Raw genomic sequence first — 21854 nt, forward strand, 5'->3', positions numbered from 1 at the left:
CCCAGCAAGGCAGCCAAGGTTCCCAAGAAAAGATTGGATCTCCCCAGGTCCAAGCTTGAGGCCAGCTTTGGAAGAGAAAGGGTTTGGCAATGGTGCTTGGCTTGGTTTGGGCACGCATCATCATGGTGATGTAGCAGCCTTAAAAACTCCACTCTGAAGGCTCAGCAGCACAGTGAAGCATCACCACAAAACCTCTGTGACAGAATGAGTCAGGCAGCACCTGAGAACTGACTTCCAGTACTGACTGCAGCAAAATCTCTGCTCACAGGTGAAAATCAGCACTTTCCAGACAGTTACAGCAACTCTGCCAGCCTGGGAGGCAAACACAGCTACCACCACAGGGTTCAAGCAGCTGCAGCAACTCAGCAGGTGCTCAACATTTCCGTGTGTCAGAGGCACAGAGGTACACTCCAAGAGCAGTGAAAAATGTTTGACTGTGAAGCTTCTGCAGCAATGACAGACTGCTAGAAGTCTAAGGACACCTCCTCAGTGCAGGGTCTTCATCTGACTCAGACAAAAGACCAACCAGAATTATCCAACTTCGTTATTTGAAAACACCAGTGCTTTTCTCACTGGCAAATTAAAAAACCCACAGCTGACCTTACTGATGACTTTTCTAGGGGTAAACCCAAACTTTGGGATTACCAGTAAAATGACAAATAAATATGTCATCTCTAACTTCATGCCTTTTTTCTTTTGTAAATACCTGATAATGCAACAGTAATTTTTTTAACAGCTAAGACTACTAGCATGAAACTTACCTTCATTTGCTTAGTGCCAGAAAAAATGTTCCTAAATTCAAGTATATCAGCTAATTTTAAAGTTCCACAGTATTTCCCTTTTAATACCCATCCTGTACACACACAAAAAGCATGTGCTTTTGTGTATTCATCTGAAATTGAATTCCCCCTCCCCCCGCAAAAAAAAAGTGAGGCCTGAATTAAATTTAGTCCCATCTTATATGGGAGAACTTAAATTTTTATCCTGTAACAATAAAACATAGAGTCTGTTTCCTGCTCAGGCTTACAAGCACTGATATTTTATCAAGAGCAAATACTGTGGAATATTCTGAGGTGCTTGCCCATCCTGCTCAAGGACTTCTGTGCAGAATTTCAGTTGAGCTGCATTTATTGGTAACATTTCCCTGGGGAATGGTAACTGGTGGACAACAATCATGGGCAAGTAAGGTACCAGAGCAGCAATTTCTTTCCTAGGGGGTGGAGTAGGGATGGGAACCCTGCTCTGCATTTAGCTTGCACTCACTGCACTTCTTGGATGACTTGGACCAACAAAGCATGCATTTGGGACTGTTTTGAGAGTGCATTTTTACAAAAAATCCTTAAATAGCTAGTAGGGTTTTCCAGGGCATCTATGTGTGCTTTTAAACACACATTTTTATCCCTGTCTATTTAGAAGCAGGCCATTTGAACTTTATGTTCTTTATTATAAATGAACTTTCCCGTAGTCACTTGTTATCCAACTACTGGCCATCATCACATGGAGTAAGAATATCTAGCACAATCCTGCAATTAGGCAGAACTTAAAATTCCCAAAGCCAGTCAGTCAGGACCAGAATGATAAAATTCCCCCAGTGAAATGAAACCTGCTACACTAAGGCTCTCAGTGTAGGGCCTGCTGGTCTGATCTGGTATGAAGGAAATGTTGCTTCATGTAGAAACCTGGCTGCACTGTCAGGCTGTGCAGGGACACTTCCAAAGCACACTGCTGGGAATTAAAGTTATTAATTACTGCAGCACCACAGAAAATCTTGGGAAGGGGTCAACTGACAAAGCTGGTGGAAGGAAAACTGCAAGCTAAGCTTCCAAAAGCAAATGTGTTACAAAAGCAATTTTTTGTGAACTTATTCACTGTCACTCATCTTCAGCTTGCATTTACTGTATATAAGAAATGCTTAACACCTTTAAGTAGCTGCAAGCCTATATATGAAATTACCATTCTTCTAGCCCCTGCTGCATTAACATCAATAGCAAGGCTGCTTGTACCTCAAGCTCCTGCAGGCTGTAATGAAATCTTCTAAGTCTGTGATACAATATGAAAGAGTAACCTAGAGAGACTAACTAAACCATGTTTCAGGGTAAGTTTAAAAGAAATTAATTCAGAACTGTTCCTACAATATATTGCTTATTACAGGCTGTTAAATGTGCTTGCACACTTTAAAAATGCGATACCATTAGTAACCAGCAGCTATTCAACTGCATAAGCATAATTTAGAGATAGCAAGAGTACCAGATTTCTTCTGCAGTAATCAGAATGTTAAAAAGTCTGTCAGGGAATTATTTGAGATTTATTTTTTAGATCAAATCAGCAGTTGCATTTCATTACTAGGGAATCTCCCCCCCCAGTCCCCTTGCTGTCCCATCTGAAATGGTCAGTACAGTTGTGGCACTGAAAGAACATGTCTGAGCTGTGCAGTGACAGCTTCTTGCCAAGGCCTCCTGGCACCTCCTCTCCATCTGAAAGATGAACTGCAGCACACATTGCAAGATACTGCACCCAGCAATACCTGAGAGTTCACAATTCTTACAAAGAACATACTCCTGCACCTGCCCTAAAAACACACAAAGACAGTACTGTGATGGGTGGGTGGGAATGGAGAAAAGGCAGGCCAATACTGGGTTCAAGACAACAAAAATAAAGAGGAAATCCAGCTCTACTCCTTTACACACAGCACCAAGGCCATGTTTTTGCACTCAGAGAGAAGCTGCAAAGAATAAAATCCTTTTCACTGAAATTCTACATATATTCTACATACATTATTTTTCTAAGTACCTACACTTTTAGGTAGCCTGAGTAAATTACCTGTAGACAATTTGCACCTACTTCTATTCCTACTCTGTGATTTAAAAAGAACATTATGCTGTGTGACCTTATTATCTAAACATATATACACACATGAACACAGATGCATATACATAGTCTGAGAGATTCCTCAGGAATCCACAGGCACAGAACCTATACTAAGTCTTCATTTAACCATAAAAAATAAAATAATAAAAATCCTAAATTAAGAGAACCTTAAAAAACATAGTTTGATGTTTAAATGCAGCTCCACTGAATACAATGAAGTTAGCTGACATGCTAACTTCATATGTGTTTTATCTGCAGGACAGTATATATACAACTACACACCTGCCACCCCGTTTTTGCAAATCTGAATTTCAAACTGAGAGTTCATTTTAATTTTGTCTAAACAGTAAAAACTGTGTTTGAAAACCCATGCTTCAAAGGTGAGCAACAGCTAAAGGAAGTTGACTTTGTTGCAGTCTGGACATAGAAAATACTATAAATTGAACAACTAGGCATTATTTTAGTCCAAATGCAAGACCTGAGATGTATTTTAAGCCAGGTATTCATTCTCACAAAAACCAATACAGAAGTATCAGATTGTTTATAGCAAGAATGTACAGTCATCTCTTGTTCTAGGTTCACACACTTGTTATTTCTGACTCTACTTCAAGCACTAATGGAAACCATGAAGAAATGGACTGAGTATCCTGTCCTCATTAGACTCTCTAAGTTTCATCCAGAGATATTACAGGAATTAAAGGAGGTAAGATACTTGACCCTCCATCACAATATTCAACTTTTCAAATTAGCTGATTTAGAGGAACAGTTTGAATTGAGGGTTAAAACTGTGTAATTTAAACATATGTACAAGCTGTTTTGCTGAAACTCAGAGCCAGGGTGAAAGCAGGAATAAAATTAGCACACATCCTCAGCATACTTTCCTTCTGGAGTACGTCAGAGATGTCACAGCTCTGAGAGCCTTGAGCCCAGCAATCTACAAGAGCACTGGGTACAGCACCTGCCAACAGATCAGCACTGTGCTCACTGGAACTGGTGCAAGGTAAGATTAATGCACAGCCCCTGTCACAGGGCTTGTCCAATCTGCTTTTAAGGGAACAGAGACAGCCCAGCTGTTTACACTTCAGATTAACAGTGAGGTTTTGTCTCCAGATGCAACAGGACTCCACCCTAGAGAAGTTACTACTGAAAATTGTGCACAAATTCAATTAAAAAAGAACACCTTTCTTCTTATCTGCCTATCCTCAAAATGTAACACTTACAATGCTCCAATGGACCCTGGAAATGCTCCCATGCTTTTGTATTAGGAATATTTGTCATTACCAAACCAGTTAAACCCCACTACAGATCAAATTCAAATTACTTAGCTTATTAGAAATAATTGAATAATAATAATAATAATTCTATTAGAAATAACAGAATATTTTCTAATTAGAAATTAATTAATTACAAATTAAGATATCCTCATGTAGTAGTTAACTACATGTACATAATGTGCACACAGCAAATGCTATCTGTGCAGTTATACAGTTACAGACCAATGCATATTCCTTCTTGTCACTTTTGAATTGCTTTATGTAAGAAACAAAAAAAATGTCATAGGATGTTAGGTACACAACGTGTCATTGCAGAAATCCAAAACTGTCACTGGATATGGAGCACCCATCATTCTGAAGCCACTGGTGAGAAAAATCAAGAATAAAATGAGGAGGAAGCCCAACACACTCTTGTAAATGAAGACAACTAGTACTAACAAACACAGGAATGCCATGGGGAAGGGCTTGCTCCCACAGACCTTCCAGCTAAGAAAAGTCACTGGATTTCATCCCAGCCATGACTCAAAGCCTTCCCACAGTCTGTAAAGACATTCTGCAGCAAACAGCCACACATTATTTTATGTAGTAGCATTAGCAGAGACGGTTTAACAGGAAGTGTTCTCTCAACCATCACGTTTCCCAAAATCTGAACAAAGATCAGGAACTCAACCAGCTGGCAGCTGGAAGAGATATAGAAAAGAAACAAAGATTACAATTACAGCCTCCCTCTCCCAAGCAGATGGAGAACCAATCCATAGCAAATACAGTATACACAAGAAACATGTTAACTTCTGGTTCTTCCAGGTTCAGACATAGGAAGCCCAAGTTTGTGCCTGACCTGACACACAGATTCCCCCCTCAAAATAACAAAGAATCAACAAATGACTTCAATGGAAGAAAGCACACAGTAAGTTTTCACTGTCCTTCTTACATTTGGAAGGGACATTTCAGAAATGTTGTGAACAAGAGCACATAGCTAACATGGCTAACTTCTGTCACCCCACATGGAAAGAATACAACAGAACAGGAAGTAGTTTGTGTTTATTTATGTGTAAATAGCAACACATTATAGAAGAGGGTTCAGAGTAATCTCTTCATTAGGCATCGCTTCCACTTCAAAAATGTCCTAAAACCTCCCCATAGTATTTTTAATGATCAAATACTGCAAACAGAATTATGAAGAAACCCACTAGTGTTGTACTGCATGCATCTTCTCAAACTACAAATGTCAGTATGTGGGCAATTTTCTGATATTACACAGCTTATAGGATCAGGGGAACTATGCAAGATGTAGACACATCTGTATTGACACTTTAGCAGAAGAGACAGGAAAAAGGTGCATTCACTTTCTAGTGCAAGTCTACAATAATCACACAGACAGAACAACATTTATTAACAGGAATGGAACAAGTCCACACACGAATAAGAAAAGATCATAAATAATATAGCTGTAAAAAAGATTGAAAATCTCAGACTGAGGCAGTCAAGACTGTGGAGTATGGGTATTTGTACAGAGCACCTGTACAGCAGTTTCTCAAAGCTTACCATGAGAAATGTGGCTGGCTACTGGGGTGGGCATGGATTATCATGGGGATGCTTTCCATTAAGAAATTCACTAAGATCAGCTGGTGATACACACAATATGTTCAGTTGAAAGTACCACTAAACAGAATCTCAGGCAAGAAGTCTATTCTACTTTGACTTCTGATCACTCCAACTTCATCCTGACAGAAGTCAGTTCCCATTTTTCCCCAAGCAGAATAATTTTGGTGAAATGCACAACATTCTCCTTTCTGAATTCATAACCAGACTAAAGTAAAACAGGGGAAGAAAATACTTTGAAGAAACACAGACATTTTAAACAAAAACAGTAATTTTTCTAAATGGTTTTATTTACATTTTTCATACACAAGTACGTTAAATGATACATTCTGACTAGTATCCACACCAGTGTGAATTACATTAATTAAAGATACTGATGTATTGCATAAGATGAAATGCAAAACAATCAACCCTAAGCTGTGGTCCAACCCCCTGAATGTGAGATGCTTCACACAGCATCTGTTTGTTACAAAGACATTTAAACTTCAAAATGTCCATATGAAATAGAAGTTATCTAAACAAATGTATCTGGTTGCATTTCTTTAGGACAAGCAATAACACAGGAGTCTTGCAAAATTCTCAAGACAAAAAATACATATTAACAGCCAAACCTTTTACATGTATGTTACCAGCTTTGTATTTATTGTTTCTAGACTTGGGGCTACTTGTCACAACTGTCTTCTGGATATGATTTTTATGTCTTTAATTATGGCAACCTTTTAACCCCTATTAACAATGTTCAAAGTGACCAGGATATAATGCTGTACCACTCAATAAAAAAGGTAAAAAGGTGTGGTGTGAACTGGCCTGAAGCATTCAGGACAATTACAGAGGAAACCTTCCATTCAGAGTACATGGAACTAAAAATTCCTTAGATCATTTAAAAAAATGCTGAAAATATGTGAATACAGTTTGATGAATGTGCTCAAGAGGATTTTCAACCTGGTGATTTCTCAAAGGAAACTAGCAGAGAAAAAAAAAGGCAACTTCAAAAGCTTGCTTCAGAGCTACTGAAGCATTTATGACACTGGTAAAATAAGTGTTCTTCCATGAGCATGAAAAGCATTATCAGGTCTTTCTGTATCTAAAAGATGGTTCAATCAGTCAAAGTGACAAAGGAAACAGTAACAGACAGCTGGGCCTATGGGATCACAGGGTATTAAACTGGATTTATTTTCACATTTCTGTAGCACCTTTTAGGCAGGTGCCAAAAGCACTTTAATCACTAAAGCAGCCTCACAACAACCCTGTGAGGTAGGTAGGTATCTGTTTCATAATGGCAAACAGGTTAAATAACTTACCCAAGGAGACACAGCACAGCAGCAGAGCAGGCTAGAGTCCAGACTGTGTGATCTATGAATTTAATATTATGGCACACGTGGGGCTGGGACTTAAGACACTCCTTTATACAACTGTGAAAGAGGCACTGCCACATCAATCGAGTCAAGTTTTCTGAGAGGAGGTTTTTATGAGAAAGGTATCAGAAGAAAAGTGTACTTTAAGTAACTAGAGAAAGTAAGAGTTTGGGAAGAATAGCACGACTGTTTCACTTCCTAAATGTTAACAGATGCAGAATAGCAAGTTCACTATTTTACTTGCTTAAATATTTAGCAAATCCAAAACTCTACTTAGATGTTCAGAGTATGACCCAAAACCAGCTGTGAACTAGGAGTTGTTTCATCCATTTATATTATTTCTAAGTCCTGTAGTTCTTCTTTGAAGGTCAGAAGAAATAAGAACCAGTGCAAGAATCCAAACTTTTCATCAATTTCAACTTTAATAGTGTAATTCCTGTTAACAGACTGTCAAAGCATGCTCTTCCTAACTAATCTCCATGTTCTACTGACTACCTAACCAGTCACAATGCAGAGAGCAGAGCATATAAATCAGTGCTTGGCACACAAAATGCTAATTTTGTTACTTTAGCATGCTCTGTGTATCAGTTGTGGTGAGCTGGATGATACACTGAGTGCTGGCTGAGCACTGCTCTCAGCTATATTCCACTAGGGAACACAGTCATACACAAAAAGCAGAACAGTCAGTGAGCTGAACAAACACAGCCATAAAGCCAAGAGGTAATCACAGCAGCAAGGCCTGACTTTCAAGTTATACATTACAAATGAAACTGGCATATGCAGTTTTTGTTCAGATAGTTTATCAACAATTTCTACTGAACACTGGAAGTGACTAAAGAGAACACATTTGTTAAGTCAGGCAAAGGGAAATTTAAAAACTTTTAACAACTTGGAGAGCACAGCTGTTAAAGGGCTAACTTCTTTTTCGTAAGGCTCTTTTCATAACCCTCACCCTGGCTCATCTTCCAATACACCAGAACTAGGTAATGTTTTTCAGCTCTGATTTGTGTCTTTCAGAGGGCAAAAGTCTCTAGTGAAAGACAACCTGCCAGAACAGAACCCCCACTTCCCCCCCTCTTTCTGGGATGAAAGAGAAAACATTTTCACGTTGAAGAATAAAATACTTGTTTTGACATCAGAGGAAATGCAGGTAACAGATGACTGAAGATTTTGCAAGTTGCAGATTTCATTAATGAGGCAGCAAAAGTAAATTGAAAACAGTGCAGGAGATCTACCACAGTTTTTTTGTACTTTTCATGGCTAGAAAGTTATATACTTCTGAACAGCCCAAGAAAAGCTTTCTAGCAGGAGGAGGCTACTAAAATTGCCAAGGAAAAAAAACTTTTGGAAAATACTTTCCTTATACTCCTTGTACATCTTAAGGCTGCAGTAAAAAGAAGCCTGAACAGAATTCCTCTACTCAGCCTTCAAAAATTAATTGAAGTCTTAATTTAACCACTTGATTCTTAATTTAACCACTTGAGTCTTAATTTAATCACTTGATAAAGCATTTTGATTTGAATTCACCCAGATGGACTGTACAAATAATATGCAACTGAAAACAACACTGACTACAGTGCCCAGTTGTGTGAGCATATTTTTTTAGAGAGGAATTTGGAAATAAGTTATTTCAACTTATAGCTATGTATGCTTAAAAAAACCAGAGAACAGTAGAGTGCTTTGCTCGTAAACTGGCCACTATCAGTTGTAATATGTTAATTTTCAACTTTCCTGGTTACAATAAGTCATAACTGGGATTTTAAAAGTTAGGCTGTTAAGATAAAAAATAAGTTTCTGAAAATCACCTCCTTACATTTTTTTCCAATATAACCCTATTCAGGTGTAACCTCTACCAGGAATCTACAGCTCCTATTTTTCCATTGTTTTGAATAACAGAACTATATATTCCATTTCTCTACTATTTGAAGTGTATACATAAGCAGACACACAAGAACTAGTGATGGTTATGACAATTCTTTCCCTCTCAGATTTACCTCACGGTCCCTGGTACCTGTAACTGCTGAGGTGCTGATCTGCCCTCCCTCAAGGAACAGGTAAAAAATTCTGCCCATGACTGTTACAAGCTTGCACTGTTAAGGTTTCTAAATACTCTTAGATTATAAATTAGGGGAGGAGATGTCTGTCAGTTCATCTCTGAATGTGATTTAAAGCAGGGAGCTTTACACTGACAACAGGAATTTCTGCTGAAGGATGTACAGTATAGTACTGGCTTTCAGAGATGGCCTTACTCAACCCTTAAATTTGAGGCATGGGAAAGGTAAAGGTTTTAAAAAAACACAGGAATCAGGAAATTTAATGCAAATATGAAATTAGATTCAATTCTGAAAACTAGAACCTGTAGCAAACATTTCAGGTTACAAGAGGCTAATGGGATTTGGCTGCAGGGTCCAAAAAGCAAAAATATGTATTTGTATGTTAGTCCATTTGCAATCTCCCAAACATGAATAACCATCAGCATTCTAACTACTGCTACAAACAAGACAGTGAAAACTCTCTGTATTTAATTTGGTAGCATTCAATTTAGATGGCACTATTTTGCACTGTAGCATCTTACTATAAACTGCAATATAAAAATTTCTGCTTGATTCCCATGATTCCAATTTTCCTTATCTTCAAAATTTACTGCCAGACATTTCTGGATAAGTAATTTAATGTAAAATAAAATATGATAACTATGCAATGAAATTTCACACCAAATGGAAGAAAAAGAGAGCTCATTTCTCATCTATAGAACACAGGCCCCCACCCCAGAAGTTTAGCATATAGAAAACCTGTCTCAAGGAAAATGTGCAGGCAGAAGATGCCCACAGAAACCATGTGTATTAGTATTAAATACCAGCTACAGAAAGGAATCAAACCAAAATGAACACCACCACCCCCTCCCCCATGATTATACAGGGAATTTCATGGCATGTCATTAGAGACAGTTTAACTGACCAATGCACTTAGTGGTAAGTCTTACCCAGTTATGGAAACAATCACAATTTGCTGGGATTTTTAAAAGCTAATGAGTTGGGCTAATGCATTTTCATTCCACAAATTAGCTTCCATCCCCACACCCTCCCTGCAAACACTGTTCACAGAAACATTCAATTCCCTAAGAAAGCAAAAAAAAAAAAAAAAAATAAAAGAACCAAATATTCAGAGAAAGTCACTCAAATTAGTTTGTATGTGTAAATAAAAAAAAAAATCCTCTAAGTAAATGACACGGGAGGCAATAAATTGACACGACAAGCAAATAAAAGGCTAAAGCACTCCAATACCATTGAAACAGTTTTAATGTTGTTGCAATTCCATAATGCAACAATCATCAACTCATGAAAGACCCAATACTTTAGAATTCATTTTAATCATTCCTTTGTACCTATTTTACAAAATAAAGGCAAGGCATATTTAAAATCCCCTTTCCCCTAGATATTATGTGCCTATCTTATTCATGCTTATAAAAATATAAACTTAAAATCCTAAGAAATGTTATGTAAGAAAAAATGTAAAAATATTAACCTCTGCTTCAATGTACAGTTTCCAGAATCTGCCAGAACTGGGGAACTGGGCAACAAGGCGTTCATAGGTCTTCCGTGCTTTGTCTATAGGCTGATTCTAAAAATTGAAAATCAAAACAGCATTTACAATATTATGATTTATGTAAATGAATATGCTGATTTTACTCCAGAACGAAATAGTGTGAGTGGACCATAGATAAGGAAATGTAATCCTATATCACTAAACCTGTGCCTCTCGAATGAGAATGCTCCAAGCGTCAAGGTCATATGGATTTTCTTCTAGTTTCTTTTCAGCTTTCTTCACTTTTTCTGGGACATATTCAGCAGTCTAGAAAAATTAAAAAGAAGACATAAGAGATCACAAGCAGCGTTTGAAAAGTTCTGTCCCACCTACACAGTCAAGCTAAACATAACATTTCAACAGTGTAACATTCCACAGCTCAGCTTTTAAAATGGAGTTTCTAAACTGGAAAACAAGTTGTCTCAGGAAGATAATGCACACTCAGCACAAGTTCTGCATGTTATGGACATCAACCAAGATGTTAGACTAAACCAATTCAGTGTCTCCAAAACATGAAAACAAATTTGAGTTTGCTGGAATATTTACTGCACTAAGAATTTTAAACATTTTTACCGACCTGGAACTTCAAGATGCAAAAAGTAAATTCAGCCCAGTAATGCTATTACAGAGTTCAGGCAAACAAATCCAGTTTATCCAGGAGTCATTCTGGACTTGGAGAACAGCAGGTATTTGGTATCACAGGTTTAACAAGAAAACCAGGAGAGTATGGTTTAGCAGAAACAGATACACACTATCCAGACACAATTTCTTTGTTCACTTGCTGATCTCTCAATCCTACAGATGCCTTCCGGTAGCTTTGGCACTAAAACCACCTTGTTTTTTTTTAAACACTCAGACATTCCTACTGAAATTTAAAAGCTTTTTTTGAGGCTAAAAGCTTTACCAAATGGAATGCAAACTTGTTAACATAGTTACTTTCAAATTCTTTTGGAAATAACTTGCTTTATGATTTTCAGGGTTTCTTTTTCTAGATCTAACATTGTTAATACAAAGTAGAATAAAAAATTACAGTGTGAAGATCACACACAGACACCCTTAAAATACATGCTTGTTACAACCCTAAATGAACTGAAGTTTAGGTATTAAGCCTGAAATATTGTTCTGACCAGTACTCCAAACCACTTATTCACTGACTTTGAAAACTGTGCTCAATTTTAGGCAGGTAACAGCAACACAAAAACCACACCAACTAAATTCTTGCCTTTGTGAGATGTAACAATAGTAACCCTTAAATCACCACTATAAGACCTTGCTGGTGAAATTTTACAATTTCACTTCATAATTACGGTTAGAATATTCATCCCTAATGTATAGTGCAGTGTGACTGTAAAAAAAAAATTCTAAAATTTGCAGAAAAATCTAAAAAAAACCACAAACTCTGTCACTTGCCAAAAGATTATCTCCAGGAATTTGTTTTCATTCTTAATATTGGGTCTAGGTCCCAGAATCCCAGCATGGGGCAGGCTGGAAGGGTTTAGAGTGGTCACCTGGTCCAAGCTCCCTGCCCCAGCAGGTCAATGCATCCTTCTGAAGATGAAAAAGACACAGCACAGAGAGAACCAACACTCCTCTCTCCCAAAGGTGCCACCACTCTTTAGAATGAGAAGCAGAAGGTAACTACACTAGTTCTGAATATTTTTCAGCATTACCAGTTTTTGTGTCAAACCTACTAGCAGGATATAATTCAAAGCATATCCCTTTAAATATATTATTTAATAAAACTACTCATAAAATGGGAAAAGGATCAAAAATATTGCAGAATTGTTAAATGGACATGTAGTGGCAAATATGTAATAAAGGGAAAAGAAAAAAAAATCAGTAGTCTGGGCTTTATAGGTATTTAAAGACCATTACTCCTTTTGATTCACTTTTCAAGCAATTCAAAACACTAATTAATGCAAAGCAGTGTAGCTTGGAAGGCAAATGTCAAGTTCCACATTAAACTATTATAAAATTAATTTGGTTTAAAAATCAAAGTAGCTCAAAGCTATCAGCTCTAAAGTAGTAAGTTTATAAATTGCCATATGAATAGTTTTACATCTTTAAGCCCATCAAAATTTTGGTTCTGTAATAGTTCAACTGATACAGGCTTAAGATGTAAAACAGAATAAAATGAACTATTGGTTTTATTTATTCCCAAATGACATGCATAAACATTACTCAGCTTCCAGAAACAGCAGTGAAGCTGAAATTTCTGAAGTTTAAAACTATTTCTGTAAGCTACCCCCAACAGGTGGCCCAAAGTTGAAGCGCTGCTTGTTCAATAAAGCACTAATTCAAATACATCAACATCAGTGGGAAGCACAGCTTCTGACTACAACCAACCCAGAGAAATTTACTTGTCTCAAATAAATTATTCTGGATACATTTAGACAGAAGGGCCTGGCACATGTACCATTAATGTCTGCTACAACAAAATGGACCCTACCCTACTAAAGCACAAGGTCCTGCCCTGTAAGTACTGAGTTTTAAACAAGGTAAAGTAATATGGGCTACTGAAGCACCTTTCAACTATTACAGTAGTAGTTAAGTTGTATTTCTTCAAATCTTTCCAGGTGACACAAAAATAAGCATTTCACTGCAGTGGCAGCTGAGTTTAGACTACCAGGAATTCGCTTCACCTGTGCAGATACAGGGTCATAAATTCAAACTCAGAAAGGCAGAAACAGCTCAGGAAAAAACAGATGGGGATAAGATGCACAACCACAATGATCCTAAATTTTGTGTATTTGACACATGAATCAAACCGTGCAAGAAGCACAATTATTTTACTGGAAAATGAAAAGGACTTATTTTCTAAGTTGGCAAATAATTGTTCAGCAGCAGCAGATAAAAGTTCTCCATTCAGTCATACAACACAAATTACAGGCACCCTACAGATGACCAGTTTTAAACTAGACTGCCTGGACTGGCTTGTGACCTTAGGTCACACAGAAGAAAACACTCAACTTCTCAGAGCCAGTGAGAACTCCCTCTCCTGTCCCTCTCCACCTCCAGCACTGACCAAAGCCATCCACATCTCAGGGACACACTGCACTGCAGGCAAATCCATGTCCTGGTTCTAGCTGAGCACAAATAAGGCCTCATTGCATCTTCACAAATAATCACTCCTAATATCCTGGAGGAATCAACACTTAGGATTTTCTGGGCCATTTTGCCAGAACTGGGTGTGTGAACAAACAGCCATTGTGAGGACTAACATCTAACACAGCAAAATGGAACCACGAGCTTGACTTTTAACCTAACTCAACCACAGCCAGGAAGACGTGATCCTACATTTGAGAACTTCACGTTAACTGCGATTTGTGCTTACTGCTGCTGCTATCACAGTTCAAGGGCACACAGCTTCTGATTATGTATTTCTCATTGCAGTGCTTGCACAACAGCCAGTATCCAAAACTGTGACCATATAATTCTTGGGTGTTCACTGCTATTATCCTGCCCCTAGATAAACATTTCCAGGTAATCTCATCCTGTAGCAAGCCACTTCAGGAAGTTAAATCAGCAGAAAAATAATCCTGTTGGAAAAGGGATTAACTTTCTAATGGTTCAACCCCCTGGTTTCAGGATCAGATCCAACAAAAAGGATGCAAAACCCTTCAGGACTCTAGCAGCCCCAACGTAGACCAGCTTAAATACCATCAAACTAAACCTAATCAGATACTGGCTTTTAACTTTTCTTCACTACCTGAAAAAAACATTGCACACACACTGTGAAAACACTTTTCTCCTCTGCTTTTATTAACTATGTACAGCAGATCTCTACATCATCAGGATCCTATCCCATGAACAACTGTTTGAAGGTCATGGAATTATTTTAGCACTGAGGGTTTTCTACAGATTATTACCACCTAGTCCAGTTCACAACTACCCTTTTATTATTTATACACTGACAAATAGCAATAGAATTGAAGTTTCACAGATACCAGAAGTATAAAAAGATCTTTCCAAAATCTCAAGAAACCGAAACCAAAATTTTCTAGGAAGGGATCTATCAGCTCCTTCCTGCAAAATACATAAACTGAACAAAATCCAATTCTGAATTCATAAAGAATGTCTGAGGGAACAAAACCAGAGGAAATAAAAGTTCACTTTTAGTATTTGCTTATTTATCACCTCCAAAGGAATATTCTTGGTTTATACCATATTCCTAAAATCAACAGCTTCCTCAGGCCTCTTGAATGAATCTTCATGATGCCAAAGTGTCTAAGAAAATACCTAAATACCTTTGAATTATTTGCAAGGCTAAATAGATCCAATTGATTAAGGTATCCTCCTGTTTCCACAGAAGGATTCTCTGCAGTGGAAAGGAAATGTGTTTACAACTCCCGTTACATCCATGAAGGGGCCAGCTCAAGATGCTTTAAAAACTACCACCAATTATGAAATAAGAACTTCTACAAACCAAAGAAGATTTTTCTTGCAGGCCTGTGTGGGTTTAACATCACAGGAGAAGCTGCTCTACACAAAAAGGCAGGAATTTTAATGGCTACTTCAGTCAAATTGCTTTGATATCCAAAAGGAGGTTTCTGGCCATTAAGACAGAAGCCAGTTTGGTGGTTTTGGCTGGGTATTGCACACTTTAGCACAGCCGGGCCTGTAACACACCCAGAGAATGAAATTTCAAATATATTAACATGCAACTTAACAGGCATTGTTAGTTGTCCAGTTTGCTAGATTTACAGGCTGGTTTAGTCTAAGGTTTTTCTCCCTTAAAAGCTTATTTAAAGCTGCATGTGCAGAAAACAACAAGTTTTAAAACACTTTCCTCAGTAACACATCCCTTCACTGGGGGAACTGTAGTTTCAGCTTATCAAAACTTGCACTTTCTTAAATGTTCTTAATGCCTTGACTTCTTCTATTCAACACTAAGCCACTTCCAACTGTGAACAGCCTTGGAAAAACTGTGTCCTTTAAGACTGGAGCAGACATAGCCCAGCATCGTAGGTTGAGAAGGAAGTGAGTTTTTTTGGGAGGTTGTGGTCAAACCAATCAGTGCTGGGATTTGAATCTTGGCACCTGGTTTGGCCACTGAAGGTATGGACCGCCTCTGAGAACACAGGGGGTTAAAAGCAAGGACTCCCAGGAGAACTCTCTTGGTCCCGGTCAGTGAAGGAGGTCCGAGCTCCCCTGCCCAGCTGCGCTGGCTGGCGGAGGGAAGCCGTGCTGCCGGGTGAGGTAGGCCGGAGCCTTGGGCAGAGGAGGGGGGGAAGGCCTGGCAAGATGGAAGGGTGGAGGAGCCCTGAGAGGCATCGGGCCCCCTCCTACCCCCCGGGAGATAGAGACAGCCAGTGCCTGTGCTGCCTTGGAATGTGATATCGGGCAGCATGGGAAGTGGGGGATGCGGCACCGGGAACTGGCCTCCATGGAAGTTCTGGGCAGACAGAGGCAAAGATTTTAACCCTTTTCTAGAACAGTGGATACCTTACAAATACTGATCCTCCTGAATCTGAATGAGGAAAGAGAGAGATGAAACAGGAGAGAAATGGACAAGCGTGAGGGAAGTTGGTGCAAGTGAGGGATGTCCAAAGAGTTGAGAAGAATCCTAGGTTAGGAGATGATGGAATGGCCTTGAGCTGGACTCTTTCTTGTACGGCCATGGACAGACCCATGTTTTTCCTGTGACACACAGACTGCATTTAGGGGGAAGCAATGCCTTGAAGCCAGAGAAAGTGTGGTAAAGCAGTGGTGGGCTGAGAAGGGTGTGGGATGCCTCTGTCTTCAGTGGAGAGGAAGATCTCTGTTCACGAGGCCCCTCGGCCCCAGGGGGTAAATTTGGGGGGCACTGGTGTCCCGAGGCTGAGAGACTGCTGCTTTTGGAACTGGGCAAAGCATCCTTAAACAGGGAATCCTAAAGGCAGTCCTGGTCCATGTGCAGTGGTGAGAGCACTGGACATGGAGGGAAGAAGTCACGAGGGCAGATGTTCTCCGGGCAGTGCCACGAGTGACATGGAAACACAAGAGGTTCCAGTTGTGTTTCTGGGGGAAGCCTGTGGTGCAAGGGGGGACTCCTCTCTCCCTGATGGACTGAGGGGTGGTGATGGAGTGAAAGTTGATTACTTGAGAGATGGTGACGGGGTGGAACTCTAAGATGTTATTTCATGTTGTGAAGGAAATGGGGGGGAGGAGAAGGAATGGATTTGGAGGGTTTTCATTCTGAGTTCTGTGTCTGTTCCTTTTTAGATATTGTAGTTAATAAAGTTTGTTTCCTTTATTCCTAAGTTGGAGCCTGCTTTGCTCTGCTCCTGATCACATCTCACAGCAGCCACTAGGGAGAGTATATTTTCATGGGGGCACTGGCATTATGCCAGCCTCAGACCATGACACCCAATATATTCATCTTGACCAAAAAAAGGTACTTTTTAAAGTACTGCCCCATCCCTACATAATCTGGGCTCAAAACTCCAGATAAATTGAAAGTTTTAGATTAGGAATGATTATCTTTCTTTCCTCACAGGACTATTTCCCAAATGTTGGACTGACACATTTTTCACTGGAACTTCTTACTATACCTGGAACTTACTGACTCTGGAAATACACCTGAATTATAATTTATTTACAACTGTGTAAAAATTGTCATTAAATCGCTGCATTACAAACTCAGGAGCCTTCCTTCACCAATACTTGTACTTATTCTGTCTACTTTTAAAGAGGTTTCTCTAAAATGGGTCCTCCTGTGATGTTAAACCCACACAATCCTGCAAGAAAAGTTTTCTTTCAGCATTGCATTCAGTGACGTCTATTTTTAAAATATTACACTGAAGTTAACTACAACATTTACTATTGTCTTTAGCATGCAGAAACTTTCATGATGTACCACATCAAACAGACATAAGACAAAGGGAGGAAGGAACCAAAAGGGACAAAAGCACCTCAAGAAACCAGAACAAACTGGTTTTGAGGTATTTTCTACAGTCACAGAGACAATACAAACATCTCTTTTTCCACAGCTTAGTCTCAGATCAGATCCATATTCATGTAACATAAAAAATGCATCTCAGACTGGGGGATGTATCTTAGAACCACTAACTGGAGTGTGAAATGCATGTTCTAACCTTGAAAGATTGGAAGGCACTAATGCAGGGGCAAAGCAAATGTTATGTGAAGCTGAAGTGGGGGAAAAAAGTGGGGAATTTAGGTTTTGTTACCAAGCACATGAAACAAGCACCATGACTGAAATGAAACTAGATGTGTACATAAAAATGTCAAGACATCCATAGGTGCAAGCATGGGTTCTTTGTAACCCTGACTATCAGGCTGGGAAGAGCCTGTCATGGAATTTTCTGGCAAACAGTGGCAGATGCAGCAGCCTTTCAGTCTACAAAAGTGCATTTCTATGATACAGACAGGGCTGAGTGTTGGTATTCCATAAACTGACCCTGGAAATTCTGGTTTGTTAAACATCATGGAGGCCTCGCCAGGAGTCTGGCAGGGGCCTGACAGATTTTAAGTCCTCAAATGATTCACCTGGTTCTTGGATTAATTTGGGCACAGCACAGTTAACACAGAGCAAGAATTTAAAATATACTCCAAGAGTTGTGGCTGCATTGTATTTCCTTGTCCTCCTGCTCCGTCTGCTCTACAGTAACATAATGAGGAGACAACCAACATAACACAGATGAGGCTCCTGGTCCACACAGTAAAGCAGCCCAAAAACTCCTAGAGCTAAGCTTGGCCTAAAGGTGGTAAAGCCACGTTTCAACTGCACTGTATCTGGTACAATAAAGCCTCCTAAAGCCCACCTATGTCTTAAACCTTACATTCCCTTTTCCCTCCCTCTTCCTACAATCAGCATTCCACCCTGCTGTTCCTTCCTACAGCACCACAGCTCTGTACTTGCTGCAGACAGCATGACAATTTATTATTCACCTGGCTGCTTTCTGGCAGTCCCTTCCAATGCTGGGATCTGGGAATCAACATGCAGAACTCCCTGCCTGAGAGTGGGCCAAAGCTAAGAGCTCTGCCTTGTCAAAGGCACTCTCACATTTTTGCATCTAATGCACAGCACAGATGCAAATTAACTGTGTGGTGCCCGTTTCACACTGATCCCGGCACAGCACCCAAACCTCAGAGCTGGGAGCAGCAGATGAAACCTCAAACAGGGAAGGCAGCTGCAATCCCACTCTGCCCAGCCTCAGCTTCTACAGCAAGGCATGTTCAGAACCCTCAGAATCCCATGCACGCTGAGCTTGAGGCCTTGCAGCCAGCACTAGGCTGGTCTAGAGCAGCTGCAGTGTGGGTGCCCCAACCACCAGGCTCTGCTGCTCCTCCATCCAGGGACACTGGATTTGGATCCCTCAAGCCATGTCAGGCTCCCTGCAGGGACTGGGTGGCAGCCTCTATGCTGAAAACTCCACGGAAGTGTTGCAAAAGCCACTGGGATCTGGATACAGCCTGTGGCAACAGTCAGAGTCAGACACACAAGTCTGCCAGCTGAGAAAAAAGCTGTTATTGAAAGTGAAGGAAACTGACGGATGGCAGGTAATCGACCACAACAAAATGAGACTTGTAGGAAATCAGAATCCAGAAGCCTTCATCAGGAGGATGGAGCAGTATAAATAAAAAGATAAAAATTAACCCAACCTGTAAGAGCTGGTTTTTTAATCTGAAGTGCACCCAACATGAACACAGAAATAATAATGGGCAAAAAAACGAACCTTAGTATGGCCCAAAGGCCAAGTCACAGGTTGGACTACATGCTTTACACAGGCTGCAAATAACAATTTACAGGTTTGGGAAAGCTAAACCCCTCTGAGATATGGCATAGCAGTATTACACCTGCCACTTTTATGCAGTATACAGACAGGAACTCAACCTTTTGCTTATCAAAGTCTCCCCTGCAAACGAAAATAAAGCCTGAAGTCAGCAGGGTTGAAGTTAAATAGTAACACTTTACAAGCTACAGAAACACACATGCCCTTTTAACAAACAGCTTAATTAAGGAATGAAACATCAATGTGTTCTTGAAAACACTCTGGAGTGGGGAGATGAAATCTGGAACATGCCACACAGCAGCATTAATGACATTTTGCTGTGGCATATTCTTACTTCTCTGCAGCCATCCATCTCGTAATGAAGGGAACCATTCTGAAGAATGCTCAAACACACTCCAAGTACACTGATCAACTCGGAGAACACAGGGAATTTTGGGACATTATCCTAAGGAGGCAGAACCTGACTATTTTACACTCTGAGCACCACATTTCCTATACCACCCTCTCCACCGAAACAGTGATCTTATAAAACTTACCCACCACCCTTTAGGGGCACAGGCCCAGGCATACAGAAATTCACCTGTTTTGTAAGAAACTAACATGCTACAAACAAAAAGGCACTTCAAGAAGCACTAAGGCATCAGCTTGATTTTAAATATTTCTAAAGGCTACACTGGCCACTAAGACACATGACTGTTGGCAATAACTCTTCCCTCAATCAGGAATTTTCATCCTCACCCCTCCAATTACCACCGATTTTAAACAGAATCCCAATACTAAAAAAAGCCATTTTGGAGGAACTCTGCCAGTAAGTTGGAATCATTCACAGTAATACCAGATTAAAGAAGGTGACACACAACACTATGGTGGTACCTCCCTAAAAATTAAGAGATTAGGGCAAATACAGACCTTAGTCTAATTTACAAAAACAAAAAACAAAAAACCCAAAACAAACCCCGAGAACAAACAAGCCAAACTCCGCTGAAACTGTAGTTATCTCACAGAAACCCAGAAGCATTAGGTTTGGAAGGGACCTCTGGAGATCCCCTAGTCCAACCCTCTTGCCCAGGCAAGGTCACCTGCTGGAGTAGGTTACACAGGAATGCGTGCAGGTGGGTTTTGGATGCGTCCAGAGAGGGAAACTCCGCGCCCTCCCGGGGCAGCCGTTCCAGTGCTCTGCCACCCTCAGCATAGAAGAAGTTCTTCCTCATGCTGAGGTGGCACTTCTTGGGCTTTAGTTTCGTTCCCTACTAAACGGAACGAACGCTGTACCACAAAGAAGACCCTTCATCAAATAAAGGAGTACTTGTGGTTTCTAGTTTAAGGATTAAGCGTATTTTAGTAATGCTTTACTCTGGAGGCAGACGGTGTCGTTAGAGAGGCCTTCTCCACCAAATGCCTGAGCTCAGCCAACGCTCGCTTTACATAACACGGCAAACTGGCCCTGTAAACAGCCTGTGCGGGCTGCAATTTTCTCCCCGAGTGCGCTGCGTTCAGCGACCGAGGGATACCGTGGCCGGGGCGCCCATTGTCCAGCTGGCCCGAGCCGGGAAGGCGAGGGCTGGGAGCCGGAGCTCCCAGCGCGTCACCGCCAGGCCCGGCCCGGCTCCCCGCCTGCCCGCGGGGCACACGGAGCTCCTTCCGACGGACGGCAGGGCAGGGAGCCCCGGCCGGGCTCAGGGCCCCGCGCCGCTCGGCCCCGCCGCCCGCCCGCCCTCGCCGAGCCCACACCGCACCGCTCCCTCAGGGCGCGGCCTGCGCTCACCCGGCCCCCGCTCACCTGATCGCCGGCGGTTCCCTCTCCGGACATGGCGCGTTCAAACCGGGCCGGGGCGCGGGGCCCCGAGCAGGTTAAAGCTCCTTAAAAAAGCTCGTCCGGCCGCAGCCGCCGCGCCCGGAGAGCGGCAGCGAGAGAGCGGCAAAATGGCGGCGGCACCTCCGGCCCGGGGGCGGGGGAGCGGGGCTGGCGGGAGGAAGTGCGTCATCGCGGCGCGCGGGGGCGGCCGGAAAAGGCGGGGCGGCGCGCTGAGGGCGGGAGGCCGCGCTGAAGAGGCGCTTCCTCTTCCCGCTCCTCTTCCTCTCGTTTTTCCTGCCATTTCCCTGTCCCTTCCTACCCTTTCCCCAGAGCCGCTCCCGCCCCACATGGGCAGGATGGAGCCGCGATGCCCGGCCCGGTCCTGAGGGCGGCCCCGGGAGTTGCTGTAGGCGCTCATGGCGCCCGCCCGAGGGACGGAGGGAGCTGGGGGAGTTCGCTGGCTTTCGGCGGCGCTTTGCCTTGGCTGAGGCAGCGCCAGCGCAGAGCCGTCCCTTCCGCCTCACAAGAGCTCTCGCTAATCGAGGCACAGGAGGCAGCTCCCCCTAAAGCTACTTAATTTTGTTTACAAAGTACCCGCCAGCCAGAGAAAAGAGGCTTGAATTGGTCACTGCAGGGAAAC

At 41.3% G+C, this 21854-nt stretch overlaps 1 protein-coding gene across 4 annotated transcripts in view; it reads right to left on the reverse strand.

Moving 5' to 3' along the window:
• The window catches only part of CSTF3 (cleavage stimulation factor subunit 3), a 49523-nt gene extending 28126 nt beyond the window's left edge, over window positions 1–21397 (reverse strand). For 2 of the 4 annotated variants that reach the window (XM_041461761.1, XM_041461762.1), the window contains exons 1-3: window positions 20499–21160; window positions 10850–10951; window positions 10625–10720 (exon numbers count right to left, since the gene is read on the reverse strand). In XM_041461761.1, coding sequence (XP_041317695.1) covers window positions 10625–10720; window positions 10850–10951; window positions 20499–20630 — 330 coding nt within the window. In that variant the 5' untranslated portion in view covers window positions 20631–21160. Of the gene's footprint in view, window positions 1–10624; window positions 10721–10849; window positions 10952–20498; window positions 21161–21199 lie in introns of those variants that run through there. The other 2 variants (XM_041461760.1, XM_041461758.1) reach the window with 2 other exon arrangements.
• Window positions 21398–21854: the final 457 nt, after the last annotated feature.

This window comes from Pyrgilauda ruficollis, unplaced genomic scaffold (assembly GCF_017590135.1).
Source record: "Pyrgilauda ruficollis isolate IOZ18807 unplaced genomic scaffold, ASM1759013v1 scaffold153, whole genome shotgun sequence".
NCBI lineage: Eukaryota > Metazoa > Chordata > Aves > Passeriformes > Passeridae > Pyrgilauda > Pyrgilauda ruficollis.